Source organism: Diabrotica virgifera, chromosome 5 (genome assembly GCF_917563875.1).
Source record: "Diabrotica virgifera virgifera chromosome 5, PGI_DIABVI_V3a".
In the NCBI taxonomy this organism is placed as follows: domain Eukaryota; kingdom Metazoa; phylum Arthropoda; class Insecta; order Coleoptera; family Chrysomelidae; genus Diabrotica; species Diabrotica virgifera.
Window position 1 is genome coordinate 42,460,920 of NC_065447.1, and position 19,305 is coordinate 42,480,224.

A 19,305-nucleotide genomic window follows, 5' to 3' on the forward strand; every position below is an offset into this window, starting at 1 on the left:
TACCTTCATCAACGCAAGTAGACTCAGAAGCATTAACTGAACTCTTACAACAAATTCCCCAACCCAGGCTTATTTTGGGCGATTTTAATGCTCACAACTTTTCATGGGGCTCTTCTACTATAAATACCAGAGGAAGATTGCTGGAAGAGATATTTGAACAGTTCAACCTTTCAGTCTTAAACGACGGCAGACCCACTAGATTTAATATACAGAACGGTGAATTTTCATGTATAGACCTTACGATATGCGAACCAGGTCTGACCCCACAGCTCACCTGGGATAGGCTGGATTTCTTGTATAACAGTGATCACTACCCAATTTTTATTCATAACAACAAAAACCAACGTGGACGGACATTTACCCCAAAATGGAATTTAAAAAAACCTAACTGGAATCTTTTTTCAAATTTAGTCGAAAGCAGTATGACCACATTTAAAAGCACCTCAAACATAGACGAGACCCTTAAGAACATTGTTACCATTATCACAGAAGCAGCAGAAAGAGCAATAGGAAAAACTTCATACATAAAACAACGCAACCCCGTCCCATGGTGGAACCATGAATGCAAAACAGCAGTTGAATCTAGCAAAAGAGCTTTTAACAAATACAAGCGCTACAAGACTCTCGAGAATAAAATTGAATATACAAAACAACGTGCAATAGCCAAGAAGACAACTAGAAATGCCAAACGCCAGTCATGGACTCAATATGTATCAACGTTAAATGCAAACACTCCCATGACTGAAGTATGGAACAAAGTCAGAAGAATATCTGGATTAAACAGCAATCAGAATATCAAAAGCCTCGAGAGAAATGGAAAGGCAGTTACTAGTAATACTGAGATTGCTAAAATCCTTGCTAACACATACAAAAACCGATCCAGTAATATTAATTATAAAAAATCTTTCATTAATTACAAACAACATGAAGAAAATAAGAAAATTAGCATTACTCCTAACACAGATGAACCGTTAAATTTACCCATTTCTCAATTAGAGTATACGGAAGCATTATCAAATATTAAAGAAACTAGCGCTGGCCCGGACGATATTCCTAGTATTTTTATTAAACACCTTCCAGCGAGCGCTCACAAACAACTTCTAGATCTGTTTAACATTATTTGGCTTCAACACAAATTTCCTGAAGAATGGCATGAATCCATAGTAATACCTATACAAAAACCTAATAGTATTAAGACAAGTCCCGAGTCATACAGACCGATATCTTTAACATGCGCCATGTGTAAGTTACTAGAAAAGATTATTAACAATAGACTAAGATGGCACTTGGAGAGACAAGATTTGATTATTCCAGAACAAAGTGGTTTTAGAGACCAAAGGTCAACTATAGATAATATCATAGATTTGGAGAGTGACATTTCTGAAGCATTCGCACTAGGGGGTAAATGTCTAGCGGTTTTCTTTGACATATCAAGAGCTTTCGATACAGCCTGGCACGACTATATAATAAAAAAATTACATAGTTGGAACATTCAAGGTCACAGCCTATTCTTTATTAAAAATTTCCTTCAAAATAGAACTTTCAGAGTTAGGACAAATAACATAACATCAGATATAATGTATCCAGAAAATGGTATCCCTCAAGGCTCGGTTATAAGTCCTACTCTCTTCATAGTGGCAATCAATGATATCCTCAAAAACCTAAAATCGCCTGTAAAGGCACGAGTCTACGCAGATGATCTTGTAGTTTTCTGCAAAGGTAAAAATATACAAAATATATTTCGTCATACACAGAACTTTATACAAGACTTAGAAATCTGGTCACAAAAAACAGGTTTCTGTTTTTCCGCTGAAAAAACTCGCTTCATCTTGTTTTCAAAGAGAAACGTCACAAATATCCCCAACCTAAGACTATGTGATGAAAACCTAAAGCGTGCAACGTCAATTAAGTTCTTGGGCATGACATTCGAAGAAACCCTAAGCTGGAAACTTCATATAACAAATCTGATGTTATCTTGTCACAAGCGACTAAATCTTCTAAAAACTCTGGCCAATAAAGAATGGGGTGCGGATCGCCAAACACTTTTAATGTTATACAGAACATTAATCAGATCAAAATTAGATTATGGGTCTACTGTGTATTCTACAGCGGCTAAGACGCTGCTGAAAAAACTTGACAGTCTTCACAATCTCGCTTTACGTATAATATCTGGAGCTTTTCGCACAACACCAATCGAAAGTCTGTATTGTGAAGTTGGAGAACCCTCCTTAGAAGACAGAAGAGTTTATTTAAGTGTAGCATACGCCGCAAAAATCAGGTGTAACTCAAAAAACCCTACTATACAAAATTGTTTTACAGAAAAGTTCCCAAATCTCTTCATAAATAAACCAAGAACGGCCAAACCCTTCTACGCAAGAATTAGAAGCTACTTAAATCAAATAAACTATGCGTTCCCAGAATGCTTTCCTTCCAAACTGTCCTCAATTCCTCCGTGGCAAATAAAGAACCCTCAGTGCCTAACACACCTCATTTCTTTCGATAAACATTCAACAAACCCACAGTTAATCAAATCCGCCTTCAATGATATACTCCGCAATTACAAGGAGTATACACAAGTATACACCGATGCATCTAAATCAAATGAAGGCACTGGTGCTGCAGTCATAACCCCAAGATCAACAAATAAATACAAACTCCCTTCAGAGTACTCTATTTACTCTGCTGAATTATACGCTCTATACCAGGCCACCCTTGCTGTCAATGCGTCCAGTAATACCAAATATATCATACTCACAGACTCTCTAAGTTCGGTACAGTCAATCCAATATGTCTACCCATCTAATCCTTTGGTCATCAAAATAAAACAAGAAGTTCATACCGCTCAACTGAATGGAAAAATTATCATATTCCTCTGGATACCATCCCATATTGGAATTCAAGGAAATGAAGAGGCAGACAACGCTGCAAAAGAAGCTGCAACTAGTGATAGTGCGGAGTGTACGGAAACATTTACGAGTGCGGATGTGAAAGCGGCGGTCAAACGTAAAGTGCGGTATATGTGGGAAGAAAAGTGGAAAGTGTCATCGGCCAAGCTACGCGAAATTAAAAAATCGATAAAACCCTGGCCAACATTACCAACAAGCCGGAGAGACCAGGTAATATTAACGCGACTCCGATTGGGTCATACGCGATTAACTAATAGTCATGTTTTTTCCTACAAACAAGAACCAAGATGTGACAACTGTGAAGAAAAGTTAACAATCAAACATTTATTGGAGAATTGCGCAGCATTAACGCCAAAGCGCATATTGTACAATATACCAAACAAACTGAGTGACATTTTAGGCCTACAGTGCAATATGTCAAATTTAAAGAGGTTCCTAAGTGCAATTAACATTTTATACAATATATAAAAACACAAATGTATTAAAAATTATTGTTCACCACTATTGTTTCGCTAATAGCCAATTTGGCTGATGCGATTTTTGTTAATAAAAAAAAAAAAAAAAAATAAGTAAATTGTATGACAATTATCAGAAGAACAAATGACATGTAGGAATTCTCTCCAGTGAGAGGCTTCCTTTAACATATAATTAACAAACAAAGTTAATAATGTAGTGGTAAATGTTAATTAATTTTATTTAAATCTGTTTAATAAGTCTGTAGGCTAAAAAGAATATAAACGAGATTTTTTATTTCGCTAAAATTTAAAGTTACTTACGTGATGGTAACAGATTTATTAGTTTCTTTGCTGGGAATTTTAACATAGAGAGTCCTCATGGTAGGAGCATCCAAAGCAAAATGATTCTCATCGTGTACAGATATGTCTATCTGTAGGAGTTGAGGATATGTTCTAGCTGTTCTAAATTCTTTATCTTTTTCTGTGTATACTACTAAACCCCTAAAATGTAAAAGAATAATATTGTAATGTAAAATAAGAATTGTCAAAATAATAAAAAATATTAAGTAGATAAATTAGAGCTTTATTTCTAATGTCCGTAATGTTTTAGTTTGTGTAGTCAATTTCATTAAATTAAATAAAACATTTTCCAAGCTCATAGCCTGTTGAAGATCCAGTTTTACAGAAAATTCAAAACTGGAAAGAAGAAGACCGTCGACAGTCTTGGCAATAAATATCAAACCTATACTCAGTAGTTAAGACGTATTGGGACCAGGGCGACTCCTTTATCATGGGAGACGAATTGCTTAAACGAGTACTGGGTGTTTTGAGGTATTTTTGATATTTCACAGCATTTACGGGAGCCTTAATAAATTCAAAATATATTAAGCCTTAAACTGCTATACAACCCTAATAGACCCGGCCGGATCTGTTTTGAGGTGGATGTGAGAGGTGGCATTCGGATTGTTGCAGATAAAGTTAGGTGACAACTTCAATAATTATATAATTGACTTATGGTCCTTCTCAAATATGCCCGGAACATTAATAAAAAAATTTAAATATTTAAAAATTTCCAAAAAATCGATTTTTTTCTACTTTTATTGCTTATAACTTTAAAACGATTCATTTTGGAACAAAGTCGTAGCGAAAGAAAATAAAGATAATTAAATTTCTAATAATATACGACTGGTTTAAAATGTCTTAAATTATTACCCTTTCTGCAAAATAGCAATAAGTAGAAAATAAGGGGGGCAAAAAAGACTGTTTTTATTCAATGTTCTTCAACCACTTTGGTTGCACTTAGAACCTTCATAATTGACTTAGAAAATTCTTACAGCTTACTTAAACTGTCCACCAAATTTCATTAAAATCGATCTAATAGATTTTGCATAATAATTTTGAAATCTAAATTTTTTTAAAAAAGTTCAAATTTTTTAAAACCTTTCTCAATAAAAAGTAGACCATTTAGTTTGCTAATACATTGCTTTACATATAAAGAGGTTCTCTACCAATCTAATACACTTTACAGAATTAAAATCGGATTATTTAAGCGGTCTCAGCACTGTTTTAAAGTTATAATAGTTATTTATGATATAAGTGTTAAAAGTACACGTTTAAGGCACGCATGTCAAAAGTTTGCAGAATGAGCGACGCGAGTTCTGCAATTCACATGAGTGCCTTAAAAATGTACTTTTTAACACGCATATCATACAATATTTTTTCTACAAACGTAATTACAGGACAATATCTACAAAAACTTTTACTTGAACTTGACTGACATTCCATTTTTATATTTTTTTGACATTACATCAAAATTGCCTATACGGTCAATACGAACTGGAGTGCCATAAAAATTTTAAAGCACTAGTGCCTTAAAGTAGCATTTTTAACGCTCGTATGGAGTGCTAAAAATTGCATTTTTAACACGGTTGTAGAAAAACAATATTTTTTCTTATAAACAAATACAGTGAGGACGTTTGAGTTGGAATAAATTCATTTTCTTGAGAATGGGAGACTCTGGAGATATATCCCGAAACAGATCGATTTTTATTTTTAAATTATAATTTTTTGGCATCAATATCATACTAGTGACGTCATCTATCTGGGTGTGATGACGTAATCTAAATATTGGAACTAATTTAATTCAATTTTTTTTTTAATTCAAACCCTGTATAAATAGTTATGTTAATGTTTATATTAGCGAATACAAAATTGATTAGCCCTTCGATTGAGCTATCACACGGCATCTATTCTCATTTACAAAATCACTGATTACGTCATCACGCCCAGATGGATGACGTCACTAGTATGACATATATACCAAAAAATTATAATTAAAAAATAAAAATCGACCTGTTTCGCGATTTATCTTCAGAGAGGCCTATTCTCGAGAAAATGAATTTATGCCAACTCAAACGTCCTCCCTGTATTTGTTAATCTTCTAAAAGTGCCTATCTTCTAGAGATGTTGGCGACCACATTGACCCATCTTATTCTATTTACGGCAGCTCGAAATAGATCAGTTGACGTTAGACCAGTCCACTTCCTAAGATTGGCCAGCCAGGATATACGTCTACGTTCAGGGCCTCTCCTGCCCTCAATCTTGCCTTGTAGAATCAACTGCAGCAGTCGGTATTTTTCATTACGCATAATGTGGCCGAAGTAAGCCAATTTTCTGTTCTTTACGGTGTTAATTATTTCTTTGTCTTTTCCTAGCCTCTGGAGAATAGTTATATTAGTTGTGTGGTGTATATATGAGACCCTCAACATACGTCGGTAGCACCACATTTCAAACGCCTCTAACCGTTTTATGGCATCTTCTGTCAGGCTCCAGCTTTCAACTCCGTATAGGAGGACACTAAAGACGTAACATCTAAGAATTCTTATGCGTATATTGATACTTAAAGACAAGTTGCAGAGAATTTTCTTAAGACTGTTAAAAGAGCTTCTGGCTTTTTCAATACGAGTTTTTATTTCGTAGCTATGATCCCAAGTATCCTTAATGTTGCAGCCCAGGTAGCATATTTTCTGTACTCTCTCTAGAGGTGTATTGTTTACTGTAATTTGGGCGTTTATGTTGGTGTTTTTACTAATGATCATTATTTTTGTCTTCTTACAGTTTAGTTTTAGGCCGTATTTGTTACATGCTTCTACAACATTATCCATGATCCTTTGGAGCCCCTGCACACTATCCGCCAGCAATACTGTATCGTCTGCATATCTAATATTATTTATAAGTTGTCCATTTACTGCAATACCATCTTCTGATTCGTCCAAGGCCTCTCTAAAGATGTTTTCAGAGTATATGTTAAATAATGTTGGTGACAGTATGCAACCCTGTCTGACTCCTTTTTCAACCGTGAAGATTTCGGACAGTTCATTTTCGAATCGAACTGTTGCTTTTTGTTGGAGATATAAGTTTGAAACGAGTCTTATATCCTTACCATCGAGTCCTGATGTTTTTAGGATATCGATTAGTTTTCCATGTGGGACTTTATCAAATGCCTTCTCGAAATCTATGAAACATGCATACACATCGCAATTGACATCCCTGGCTCTCTGTATTAGAACTTGCAAGCTGAAAAGTGCTTCCCTCGTTCCGAGTCCTGATCTGAATCCAAATTGAACTTCACTCAGCTGTTCTTCTAATTTGGTGTATATGCGCGAGTGAATGATAGTAAGGAGTACTTTAAGTACATGGCTCATCAAACTAATTAATCTATGTTCTTCACATTTTCTAGCGTTGGCTTTTTTGGGAAGTGGAATGAATATTGATAGTAGCCAGTCTTTTGGTAAGTAACCAGTCTCGTATATGTTGTTGAATAACTTCGTAAGAGCTGTAATTTGTTGTGCCTCTAATAGCTTTAAAATTTCACCATGCACCTCATCAGGTCCTGGTGATTTCCCATCTTTAATCCGCTTAATGGCCATAGTTACTTCTTCGTTTGTTATTTCTGGGCCATAGGGATTGTCTATTTCATACGGACTTCGTGCAGCATCTTCGAATAATTCTTGCATATATTCTTTCCATCTTCTTAATTTATCTTCAGTTGTAGTCAAAATTTGACCTTCGACGTCTACGACTATGCCTATATTGCGTTGTTTTCTGATGTTCTGTACTTCTTTAATCTTTTTGTGCATATGGAAATCGTCATGTTTGCGTTGTAGTGTTTCAATTTCTGTACATTTCTCCATCAGCCATGCTTCTTTTGCCCCTTTTTTTAATAAGCCAAAAAATTGTTTATAACTTTAAAACAGTGCTGAGGCCGCTTAAATACTCCGATTTTAATTCTGTAAAGTGTATTAGATAGGTAGAGAACTTCTTTATATGTAAAAAAATTAGCAAACTTCTAAATGGTCTACTTTTTCTTCAGAAAAATTTTAAAAAATTTGAACTTTTTTAAAAAGATTTAGATTGCAAAATTGTTCTGCAAAATATATCAGGTCGATTTTAATCAAATTTGGTGAACGATTTAAGTATGTTGTAATAATTTTCTAAGCGAATTACGAAAGTTCTAAGTGCAACCAAAGTGGTTGAAAAACATTGAATAAAAACAGGCTTATTTTGCCCCCTTATTTTGTATTTATTGCTATCTGGCAGAAAGGGTATCATATAAAATTCAATTATCTTTATTTTATTTTGCTATGACTTTGTTCCAAAATGAATCGTTTTAAAGTTATAAGCAAAGAAAATAGAAAAAAATCGATCTTTTTCGAAATATTTAAATACTTTAATTTTTTTTATTAATGTTACGGGCATATTTGAGAAGGAACATAAGTCAATTATTATTGTTGAAGTTGTTACCTAACTTTATCTGCAAAAATCCGAATGCCACCTCGCACATCCGAAAATAGACCTTTTTTCACAGATCCGCCCTGGTCTATAAATCATCAATCATCAATTGGGCTTTTCATCGATTGTCATTTGTTTCGAGCTTCTGTCATGTGCCACATAATATTAATATATCTATGTACCTCATACGTCTTTGGTTTGTAACATTCTATATACCATATACCAATAACGTATGACGTAGATATATTAATAATATGAGACCCATGACAGAATCTCGAAACAAATGGCTGTGAATGAAAAGCCCTATACCACGAACAATTTTATTGAATGCGACTCACTCAATTGGACAATATGACAATATGTAAATGCACTGCAGAATATAGCGATGTTTATTGGAGTGTCCGGCTGTATTTTTTCGCAGCTTGCTTGTTTGGTGTTTAACATTTATTATTTCATACTGAGCTACTATTTAGTTATCACTGATTTTACTTTTGATGATTCTAATAACAATAATAGATTTTTTATGGGTTATATGGAAATATTAATTACGTTTTGTGCTTATTTATTATTTAAAATATTCCTTTTTTAGCATTACTAATTACATTTTGTAATGAATATTAAAAATAATAAATAATAATAAATTTAACAGTTAAACACCTGAGATTTGTATTTTAATTTGCCCCAATAGATAGTTGTTATATTATGGTGTATATTTATGTCATTTTATCGTTTGAAAATAGTTAATATTTTATTCGTACATTACCTGTCTCTTAATTGAAGTACTTTTTCATCCTCTTCAGTCTGTTTTAAACCAAGACGGGTACATTCGGCTTGACTTAGCTCCTTTCGGTGACCACTCTTCAATGGATATAAATATAGTCCAGATACTGAACCTATTTCTTCCCATTTTGTCGGTATTTTCACAGCCTTTCTCTTTTGAAAAAAGTGGAATCCGAGGTAAGCTAGAACCGCAGCTCCGGCTACTAGAGTTGTGCTAGTAGCTACTACTTGATTGTTGATCATCTCAGTAGCGGCCTAGAATAAAAAATAAAATAGTTATAATCATTTAATATAATTAGAATATCTTGGTCATATTATGAGGAATGCACAAGGATATGGCTTGTTGCACTTCATTCTTCGGAACTAGGTATTTGAAAAGAGGGAACCAGAAAAAAGAAGAAAATCTTGGCTTCAAAATCTGAGAAAATGGTTCAATACATCTACAGCCTGACTATTCCGAATAGCAGCAAGCGAAGTTAGGATAGCCATACTGATCGCCAATATCCGGAACGGATAGGCACCGTAAGAAGAAGATAGTCAAACAGCGATAGAAAAGAATAGACCGTTTATTTTTTAAATTATACTTGGTAATCTTTACTGAGGTGCCTATACATTTTTGGAAAAACTTATTTACAATAGAATCGTTGGCAGTTTTTATAGAAACTAAGCTGATTTTAGCTGATACAACAACGAGCTTTATCAACTTTATATACACATGTCCAAAAGTTTGGAATACGTACAAATAATGTATCTACGCCTATGGTAATGTATCTACGCCAAAACTGTTGTTGATATTCATTCTAGAGCGTTTTTAAATGAAAATGATAAAAAATTTGAATGGTTTTTGTACCATTTTGGTCAAAAACAAAAGATGTAGATCTTTGAAACACACTCAGTGATAAAAATATCCAAATTTACTGGTTTGGACGACCACTCGTACGAAAACAAACTAATGAAATAAAAAATGCGGAAAAATCCCCTTACGAATAATTCACACATCCACTACTTCGGACTGGGAAAAATTTTTTGAATAGAATCGAAGATCCAAACACCAGTTCTTAGAATGTGTTTCGCCCTCTTCAACCTCTCTGGGCTCATCAGTGAAGATGAGAGGTTGAATATCTTCAGACACATTCCAATCAAAAAACAACATTCGAGACCTAGACATAGCAGGAGCGTAAATCTACGCCCAATCTGACAATGACCGTCTCAAGTTTTAATTCCCTAATTACTTAAAATAAAATGTACGTTTTAAAAACAAAAGATGATCTTTGAAACACACTCAGTGATCATGATATACACTCAGTGATAGAAGGACGCCACTGTTGGTTCTGGAGAAAAGAGTCACTGGTGCTATGTACATCGAGGAAGTTATAAATCCTGTCGTGCGTATATTCCGAGGGGTAGTAGGTGATGAATTTGTGTTTATGTATGACAACGCACCTCCCAATCGAACAGCAGCATTACAAAATTTTCTGGAAGAAGAAAGAATATCTACATTACAGTGGCCCTCGAATTTCTCCGACATGAACGTAATTGAACATGCTTGGGACATTCTCAAAACACGCATCAAGAAGCGAAACAATCCCCTATTATACTTCGAGAATGTTTCCTTGTTAGAATGACAGGAGCCTTCAGTACTACAGCAACATCAGCTTTAACAGTATTGACTGGTGTAATGCCCATGCACTTGGAAACACAAAAACGTGCATGTAGATATTGGCAAAGAAAAGAAAATTATGAAAAAATAATACAATTAATGGGAATAGAAATCAGAACAAAAAGAGAATTAGAAGAAATATTAAATAGAAAATGGCAAAACGAATGGGATAATTCCCCTAAAGCAAGACGTCTCTATAATTTTATTCCAAATTTAAATAATATACCAAATTATTTTAACCCAAAAAAAGGATTAATCCATTTTCTTACAGGGCACGGTCCGTACCCTACATACCTACATAGATTTAACTTAAAAGACAATCAATATTGTGAATGTGGAGAAATAGGCACACCAGAACACATAGTATTTATTTGCGAAAGACAAACAAATACACAAGAACTACAAAGAATGAGAAGAGACCTTTTTGGCATAAATATAGTAAATATAATACAAAATGAAGAATTATTTAATACACTAAATAATTTAGCGGACATAATATCAAAGAAACAATTAGAATTATATAATATTAGACGAAGAAGAAATCAAGTAAATAATATCCAACCTCTATGAATTTTAATAAGAAATTATACAAAAAAAATTAAAATTACATATAAAAATATAAAATAAAATATTGGAATAATTAAATAAATATTTATATAATAAATAATTAAAAATTAATATCAAATATAAAATAAAATAAAATAAATAAAAAATCAAAAAAAAAATATTAAACAAAAAAAAAATTAAACTAAAAACCTGAAATTTTAAAACTCAATGGTCTGAGGCTCACCGAAATACCATTGAGAATATCATAAAGTCGATTAGACCTGCACTTAAAATTATTCGTGACTATTTTTAGATGAATAGTGCTGGCATTTCTCATCTGAGAATGAGAAATGGGAGCACTTTTATAAAAATTATATGTTAAAAAAAAGTAATAATTTATCTTTTGTTTATTAGTTTTTGTTTAGTTGCTGTTATTTGTTTATTAGAATTGTTTACAATTTGTAGTTTTCATAATTAGTAGTAGATTAGGGCTATTGTTAATTAGTCAAATAGAAAAAATTCTTAAAATAATAATATTGTAATAAACTACTGTAATCCCATTAGGAAACGACCTGGATTAGTCACAAGAGGCCAGGTCAATTGTATAGTACTATAAATAAATAAATAAATAAATAAATATACTTCGAGAACTAAAAGATGCCTCTCGTGAAAAATTTGAGAGAATTCCGCAAGCCCAGCTCCACCAGTTAATCGGCAGCATGCCAAATCGTCTACAGGCATGCATACAGGCCAATGAAGGAAATACTGATTATTAGTTTTATTAAAATTTATTCTTATCTATACTAATTTATTTTTAAATGTAAGTTGTACATTGTAAGTTTTTCACTCCAAGAGATTAAATCATTTTTTTTTGCCTATGGTTTATCTGGTTTTGAGATTTATTTAGTATTGACGAGAATTGAAGCAAAATGATGTTTAACTATTGATCCAAAAAATCTGATATAGTACCCACGGCGTGCGGGAAAATTTACTTTCACGCACGCCGTGCGTGCAAGTGCAACTTTCGGAAACGAAATGCGTGCGGGAAAATAGCACTTTTAGCACGGCCGTAGAAAAATAACTATCTTATCTTATTTGTATTATTTCCATTTTTTATGTAAAGTTTGTAATTTATGGCATTTACCCTAATAATTCATGGTAAACAATAAAATCAAGCAAATTTTGTCTGCTTAGGTATTGTTTGACCTCGTACTTCACGGTTATGATAATTTAGTGTAATTGACTTTTAACTACGAGTAAATACTATGACAAATTTTTGTATTTGAATTTCGCAGTTGTAAGTATTTGTGAGGTGAAGCATAAAATATACAATTATAAATGATTTAAACATACTTGTAGTTTAAAAATAGGTTATATCTATTGCTAATTTTAATTGTTTAATTTGTTAAATACTATTGTAAGAAAACACCTACCAGTAATTTCAATATAAAAAACATTTGACATACATATTTTCAACATCCATTCTCTCAAGAGCCTTCTAAAGCTGAAATATTGGTATTATAAATGCCGAAAGACCATAATCTTAAAGATATTAAAATACAAGGCTGTCCCCCCACGTGATAGAAGACGAATAAGAGCCAAAAGGATGTCTGATGCAGGTAGGGTACAAACCAAAGTAATAATGATCGATAGAAACAAAAAACAACCAAACAGTGGCAGGTTAAGAAGTGATCAGACAATTTAATTACTTAAGCTCCGTCATCACTAACAGTGGAGGGTGCGAAGACGAGATCCGTCGACGCACCACAATGAGCAGATCAGCAACAGTCAAGGTCACAAAAATATGGAAGAACACTGACATTACAAAAACACAAAATTACGCCTAGTTAGAGCAATAATATTACCTATCGCCACGCATCAGAAACATGGACCATAAAAAAGGGTATAACGGCACTTGAAATATACGTGTACCGTAGAATGTTAAGGCGGAGATACATATGCGCTCTGCTCGGTGTGCGAGCCGCTCGCGCGCAGCGTATTCGTCAGATTAGTACGTGTTTTCAAGTGACGCACAAACGGCACGCACACGGCGCACCACGATCTAAATTCTGTCGGTTTTTCACCAAACGCTTTGATGGTTCGCAATACGTATTTGGACGGGTTTGCGAGTGGTTTGTTGGTTTTGGCGCGCATGAGTTGAATATTTGTTAGTAATGGAATGGTCGGAACTGTCGGAAGGAAATTGATGTTTACCGTGGAAAATCATTATTGTGGGATCCTCAATAAAGAACCATTTAATTTAAAGAAACAACTTAAATCCGATCTGAACGGAAATAGAAGCTGAAATAAAAAAATGTACATGCGGACCTTTTTAAAAAATGTTAGTTCATTGTTGTACTAAAAATAACATGTATTAAAAATAAGATTTACTATTTTATTTGGGCATAAGCCACAATTCGAGTTTGAGATCAAGTTTACTTGACCTTTCGACTTTCACTTCGGAAATAGTTATCAATATCAAAAAAACATTCATAAGCAGATATATATTAGGGTGTCACCGGAAAGCGAAATAGGTAACGCACGACTTGGAGAACCTATAGTTTTCTAACTTCGTGTCTGGTGAAGCAACGCAGTTGAAACAAGGGGATATATTATAATTGTGTCACCGGAAAGCGAAAAAGGTAAGGCACAACTTGGAAGACCCAATAGTTTTCTAACTTCGCTTCTGGTGAAGCAACAGAGTTGGAACAAGCAGATATATTATAATTGGGTCACCGGAAAGCCAAAAAGGTAACTCACAACTTGGAAGACCCAATAGTTTTCTAACTTCGCTTCTGGTGAATCAACGGAGTTGGAACAAGCAGATATATTATAATTGGGTTACCGGAAAACGAAAGAGGTAACGCACAACTTGGAAGACCCAATAGTTTTCTAACTTCGCTTCTGGTGAAGCAACGGAGTTGGAACAAGCAGATATATTATAATTGGGTCACCGGAAAGCCAAAAAGGTAACGCACAACTTGGAAGACCCAGTAGTTTTCTAACTTCGCTTCTGGTGAAGCAACAGAGTTGGAACAAGCAGATATATTATAATTGGGTCACCGGTAAGCCAAAAAGGTAACGCACAACTTGGAAGACCCAATAGTTTTCTAACTTCGCTTCTGGTGAAGCAACGGAGTTGGAACAAGCAGATATATTATAATTATGTCACCGGAAAACGAAAAAGGTAACGCACATCTTGGAAGAGCCTATAGTTTCCTAACTTCGCTTCTGGTGAAGCAACTGAGTTGGAACAAGCAGATATATTATAATTGGGTCACCGGAAAGCCAAAAAGGTAACGCACAACTTGGAAGACCCAATAGTTTTCTAACTTCGCTTCTGGTGAAGCAACGGAGTTGGAACAAGCAGATATGTTATAATTGGGTCACCGGAAAGCCAAAAAGGTAACGCACAACTTGGAAGACCCAATAGTTTTCTAACTTCGCTTCTGGTGAAGCAACGTAGTTGGAACAAGCATATATATTATAATTGGGTCACCGGAAAACGAAAAAGGTAACGCAGAACTTGGAAGAGCCTATAGTTTCCTAACTTCGCTTCTGGTGAAGCAACGGAGTTGGAACAAGTAGATATGTTATAATTGTGTCGTCGGAAAGCGAAAAAGGTAACGCACATCTTGGAAGAGCCTATAGTTTCCTAACTTCGCTTCTGGTGAAGCAACTGAGTTGGAACAAGCAGATATATTATAATTGGGTCACCGGAAAGCGAAAAAGTTAACACAGGGCTTGGAAGAACCTATAGTTCCCTAATTTCGTTTCTAGTGAAGCCACGCAGTTGAAACAAGCAGATACATTACAATTGTGTCACCGGAAAACGAAAAAGGTATCGCATGACTTGGAAGTACCTATAGTTCTCTAATTTTGTTTCTGGTTGTAGGAACAAGCAGATATATTATGGTAGGGGAGCAAAGTATGCTAAATGTGCAGTCACTCGAGCGCTTTGGGGACCTATTGGGTTGTGATTATTAGGTCCTAAAACCAAAAAAGTTAAGTAAAATTTTCCATTTTAGTGGGGACTTCCCATTTTTTAATTTAATTTTCCATTTCCAACAATCTTTTTTCCGATTATAGCGCCATCTATCCATAATTCAAAAAAATGTTTCGAATAAAAGTTGTTTATTTTTATACAAACAATCCAAATCTGCAATAAGAAACGGGGTCTACCATTTAAGATTTTAAAGTAACCCCCCACCTCACCTCCGTGGGGGGTCGTGTTTGGAACCATTCGATAGATTTTTCAAAAACATTGATAAAGTGTATTTTGCAGTTTTTCGATATGATGTTTATTTTGCGAAAGATCGCGGGATTTGTATTTAAAATTTTAAATTTACCCCCCACCCCTCTCCGTGGGGGGTCAAGTTTGGTATTTTTCGATAGATTTTTGAAAAATATTGAACACGTAGTTTTTAGTTTTTCAATCTGACGTTCATTTCGCGAAATATTCGCTTTTTTTTGTGAAACTTTTTGACTCACCCATTTCCGTACATTTGACGCTCAAATCGTCATATTTTTGAAATATAGACTCTTTTGCATGTACTTACTTACCTTATCTTAATCTGGCAATTTCGAATATTTTAAGGATAGATTTTTTTTTCGGGCCCCTCTGAACGAACTCCCCTGTGTTAAGAGCCAATATATGGTGGAGGTACATCTGCAGGGTACCACGTTTCTCCCCATATGATAATCTGACGCGCTCGAGTAACTGCAAAAATCCCCGCTTGGGCTCCCCTACCATTATATTTTTGTTGCCAGGAAGCGAAAAAGGTAGTTCCCGAAATGTTCCCAAACTGCGGCTTATTCCACATAAAATAGTAAATTGCATAAGATGACACAAGAAAATAGTTTCAGAACAATACCAAAATAAGATGTAGTAGAAGTACAGGACAGAGACATGATTATCTACAATTACTAAACGTTCGTAAGTTTCCTCTGGATCGTCAAAATGAAAAATTTTAACGAACAATAACCGCGCCACGAACGCGCGGCGCACACACGGCGCGGAGTTCGCGGCGCGGATATCTGTCTCCGCCTTTACGCATACCAAGAACCGTACATCGTACGAATAATTCAATACTAGAAGAAGTTAACATAAAAAGTAGGCTCACCGCAAATTATCAACTAAAATATACTAAGATATTTTGTACATATAACTAGAAGAAGAGAAGGCATAGAACGAATGATAGTTCAAGGCTACGTAGTGGTCCAAATATCCAGAGGAAGATCTCTAGAATCTAGAACGATGGTCGGGCCAAATAAAGAACTAGACTGGTTACTCATTCTAAACAACATGCCCAGGAGAGAGATAATTAAATAGAAATAGTCAAACAAAATACATGACAACATTATAATATTACCTACATCCTCACGAAGGGAAAAGATACAGCAGGACAGGTAAGGATTGAATTATTGCCATAAGTAATTTCATCTTTACCGGTCAACAACTCCGATGCATGAACTGGTAAGATTAAGGTATATTCTCTTGAGGCTGAGAAATCGACCACTAAAGTGGATGAACTAAATAAATGGTCAACGATGTGGAGATGCAGAAGGCAAGACGAAACACTGCATCAAAGATTCACAATACATATAATCCCGAGTTATTCAATCTTGATATTTAAAAAAGCTGATCAAATATCCAACGGTCCAGGCCGACAACTCACATTCACTTAACTGTGTTCTAGTAATCTTGGTTCTGACTCAAGCTAGAAAACAAAAAGGCTAACATAGTAGTTTCAAATTCTAAATGAATCTGCTAGTTAGATTAGAATACGCTGGTATATCGGATCGACCTATGGATGAGCAGTAGAACAAGGGATGGGACTTGCAGCTCGATATTACTCACTTCATGGATAATGGATACTTACCTACTAGACGAACATGTACCTACACTTAAAAAACCGGAATACAGATATTTTAAAAAAACACGATTAACTAATCAGAAATAGGCGAAAAACTGACGAGAAAATTAACATGAGATAAATATATGATACATGCAAGTTAAAAAGAATAATGCCTATTAACAGTGGCGGCTCGTGGCTTTAGGGACAGGGTCGGCAAGGTTTTGTCTCCTCAGATAGGTATGTCACCTAATTAAAAAGCTTCAATTTCATAGAAGATTTTTGGTTTTTGTTTTCTTTCATTTATTTTTTATTTTTTTTTTGTTTTTTTGTTTTTTTTTTGTTTTTTTTTTTGTTTTTTTTATAAATTTAGAACCTAAACCTGTTTATAAATTAACTCTAGTCTATGTTGTTCCGAAGTATCAAAATGGGTTATAACGTCATTGTAAAATTTATTATTGTTTTTGAGAGGTTTTAAAAGTTTTTGAAGTTATACTTCTTTAGACGCGATTGAGAGTAAAATTTCATAATATTGCGCGCATGCGCACACAGAGAGTGTGGCGTTTAGTTGCTGAATCTTTCAAGTTATGTATAAATATATCAGTGCAAGAAAAGGTGTGAAAAGAATATATTAGTGTTTTTAGTAAATATATTTATTATAATTTTTGTGTCTTTGGATTTGTTTTCCTCAGGAGTAAGATGAGTATTATTAAAACATTTTATTGTATATTTATTATACTTCACCTTCCAGTCTGTTTTTTACCGTGAATTGTGATTAGGTACGTCCGAACCGATACAGACACAGTCCACGTAGCGTATTTGGTATAGCATTCGGCCAGAGATCGAGAGGTCGTGAGTTCGAGTCCGGAGCAATACTATACTTTTTTTTATTTTTTTGAAAGCGATAAGCACAAAATTAGTTTGGTGTTTAAAAAAATTAAAACAAACTGTTTAAAGTATATTTATTTTTAAGAAATCATATAATAGAAGTATAACTTCTTACGTGCGTACAAAGTACACACACATTCTTTTTTTTTTTTTTTCTATTGAAATTTGAGACAAGTTTGACATTCTCTCTTGTTTCATGGTGTTTCGACAATACGTTTTGACTCTTTTGAGACAAGAGAAATCCCGTTCATTTGAGGCAGAATTTACCCACATTTGAGCACAAGAATTTATTAATTTCGGGAACAGTTTGTTATACCTAATGAATTGCAGTATATAAAATTAAACATATTGTAACTTATCCCACCTTCCGAAAATATTTAGATCAGCATATAAAACTGTTAATCAATTTTCTTATTTTATTTGATTAAAGAATGATGGTATTAATGAACTTGTCTAATAGATATTTTGAAAATTCTTTGGAAATAATAATTGAGTTATCCTTCCACTCAAAAAGGTCCGGAAAATTGTTTAAATTTAAAAGTGTCATCCTTGTTGCAAAACAGCAATAATTGCGAAAAAAACATAAAAAACAAGTATTCGCATTTTACGTTTTTCAACCATTTATGCTACACTTATTACGACCTTCATATTTTAACCAGAAAACCTTTATGGCATAATAAAACAATACTGTAAATTTCATTAAGATCGATTCAATAGATTTTGCAAAATAAATTTTGCAATCCAGCTTTTGCAAAAAAGATTAATTTTTTCAAAATGTTGCAGTACTGACAATAAAGCAGATAGCAAGTTGATTTTTTTTACATATAGAAGAAAGGTACAGTATTCTTCTATACTTAAAAATAAATTCAACTTGCTATCTGCTTTATTTTCAGTTTTGCAACATTTTGAAAAAATGAATTTTTTTGCGAAAGCTGGATTGCAAATTCATTTTGCAAAATCTATTGAACCAATCTTAATGAAATTCACAGTATTGTTTCATTATATGATATAGTTTTTCTGGGTAAAATTATGAAGTGTAGCATAAATGGTTGAAAAACGTAAAATGCGAATACTTGTTTTTTTATGATTTTTTCGCAATTATTGCTATTTTGCAACAAGGGTGACAATTTTTAAAAATTTTAACTAATCCTATATTGTAGAAAATTTAATTTGCCGTTTGTAGATCACCGCTCGGCAGATTGTTTATCTGCCGTACTTGCCATTCAAATAAATACGGGGAATGTATAATTGGTTGCCTATCGGCTAATATTCCATAGCTTTATATTACAAGCAAATGGTCAATCTGGGGACGGCTTGCCGAAGCGGGCCTTATAAGAATTCACACAATCGCAATCGGGTGCATGGCTAGGATCATTAATTTGAAAAGTCTCTTACGCACAGCGCACAGGGATCACTTAACGTAT

The 19,305-nt window shown here is 34.1% G+C and overlaps 1 protein-coding gene across 2 annotated transcripts in view; it reads right to left on the minus strand.

Moving 5' to 3' along the window:
* The window catches only part of LOC126885717 (mitochondrial amidoxime-reducing component 1-like), a 66,281-nt gene that overhangs the window by 32,457 nt on the left and 14,519 nt on the right, over window positions 1–19,305 (minus strand). For both annotated transcript variants that reach the window (XM_050652449.1, XM_050652450.1), the window contains exons 2-3: window positions 8,916–9,187; window positions 3,683–3,862 (exon numbers count right to left, since the gene is read on the minus strand). In XM_050652449.1, coding sequence (XP_050508406.1) covers window positions 3,683–3,862; window positions 8,916–9,175 — 440 coding nt within the window. In that variant the 5' untranslated portion in view covers window positions 9,176–9,187. The remainder of the gene's footprint in view (window positions 1–3,682; window positions 3,863–8,915; window positions 9,188–19,305) is intronic.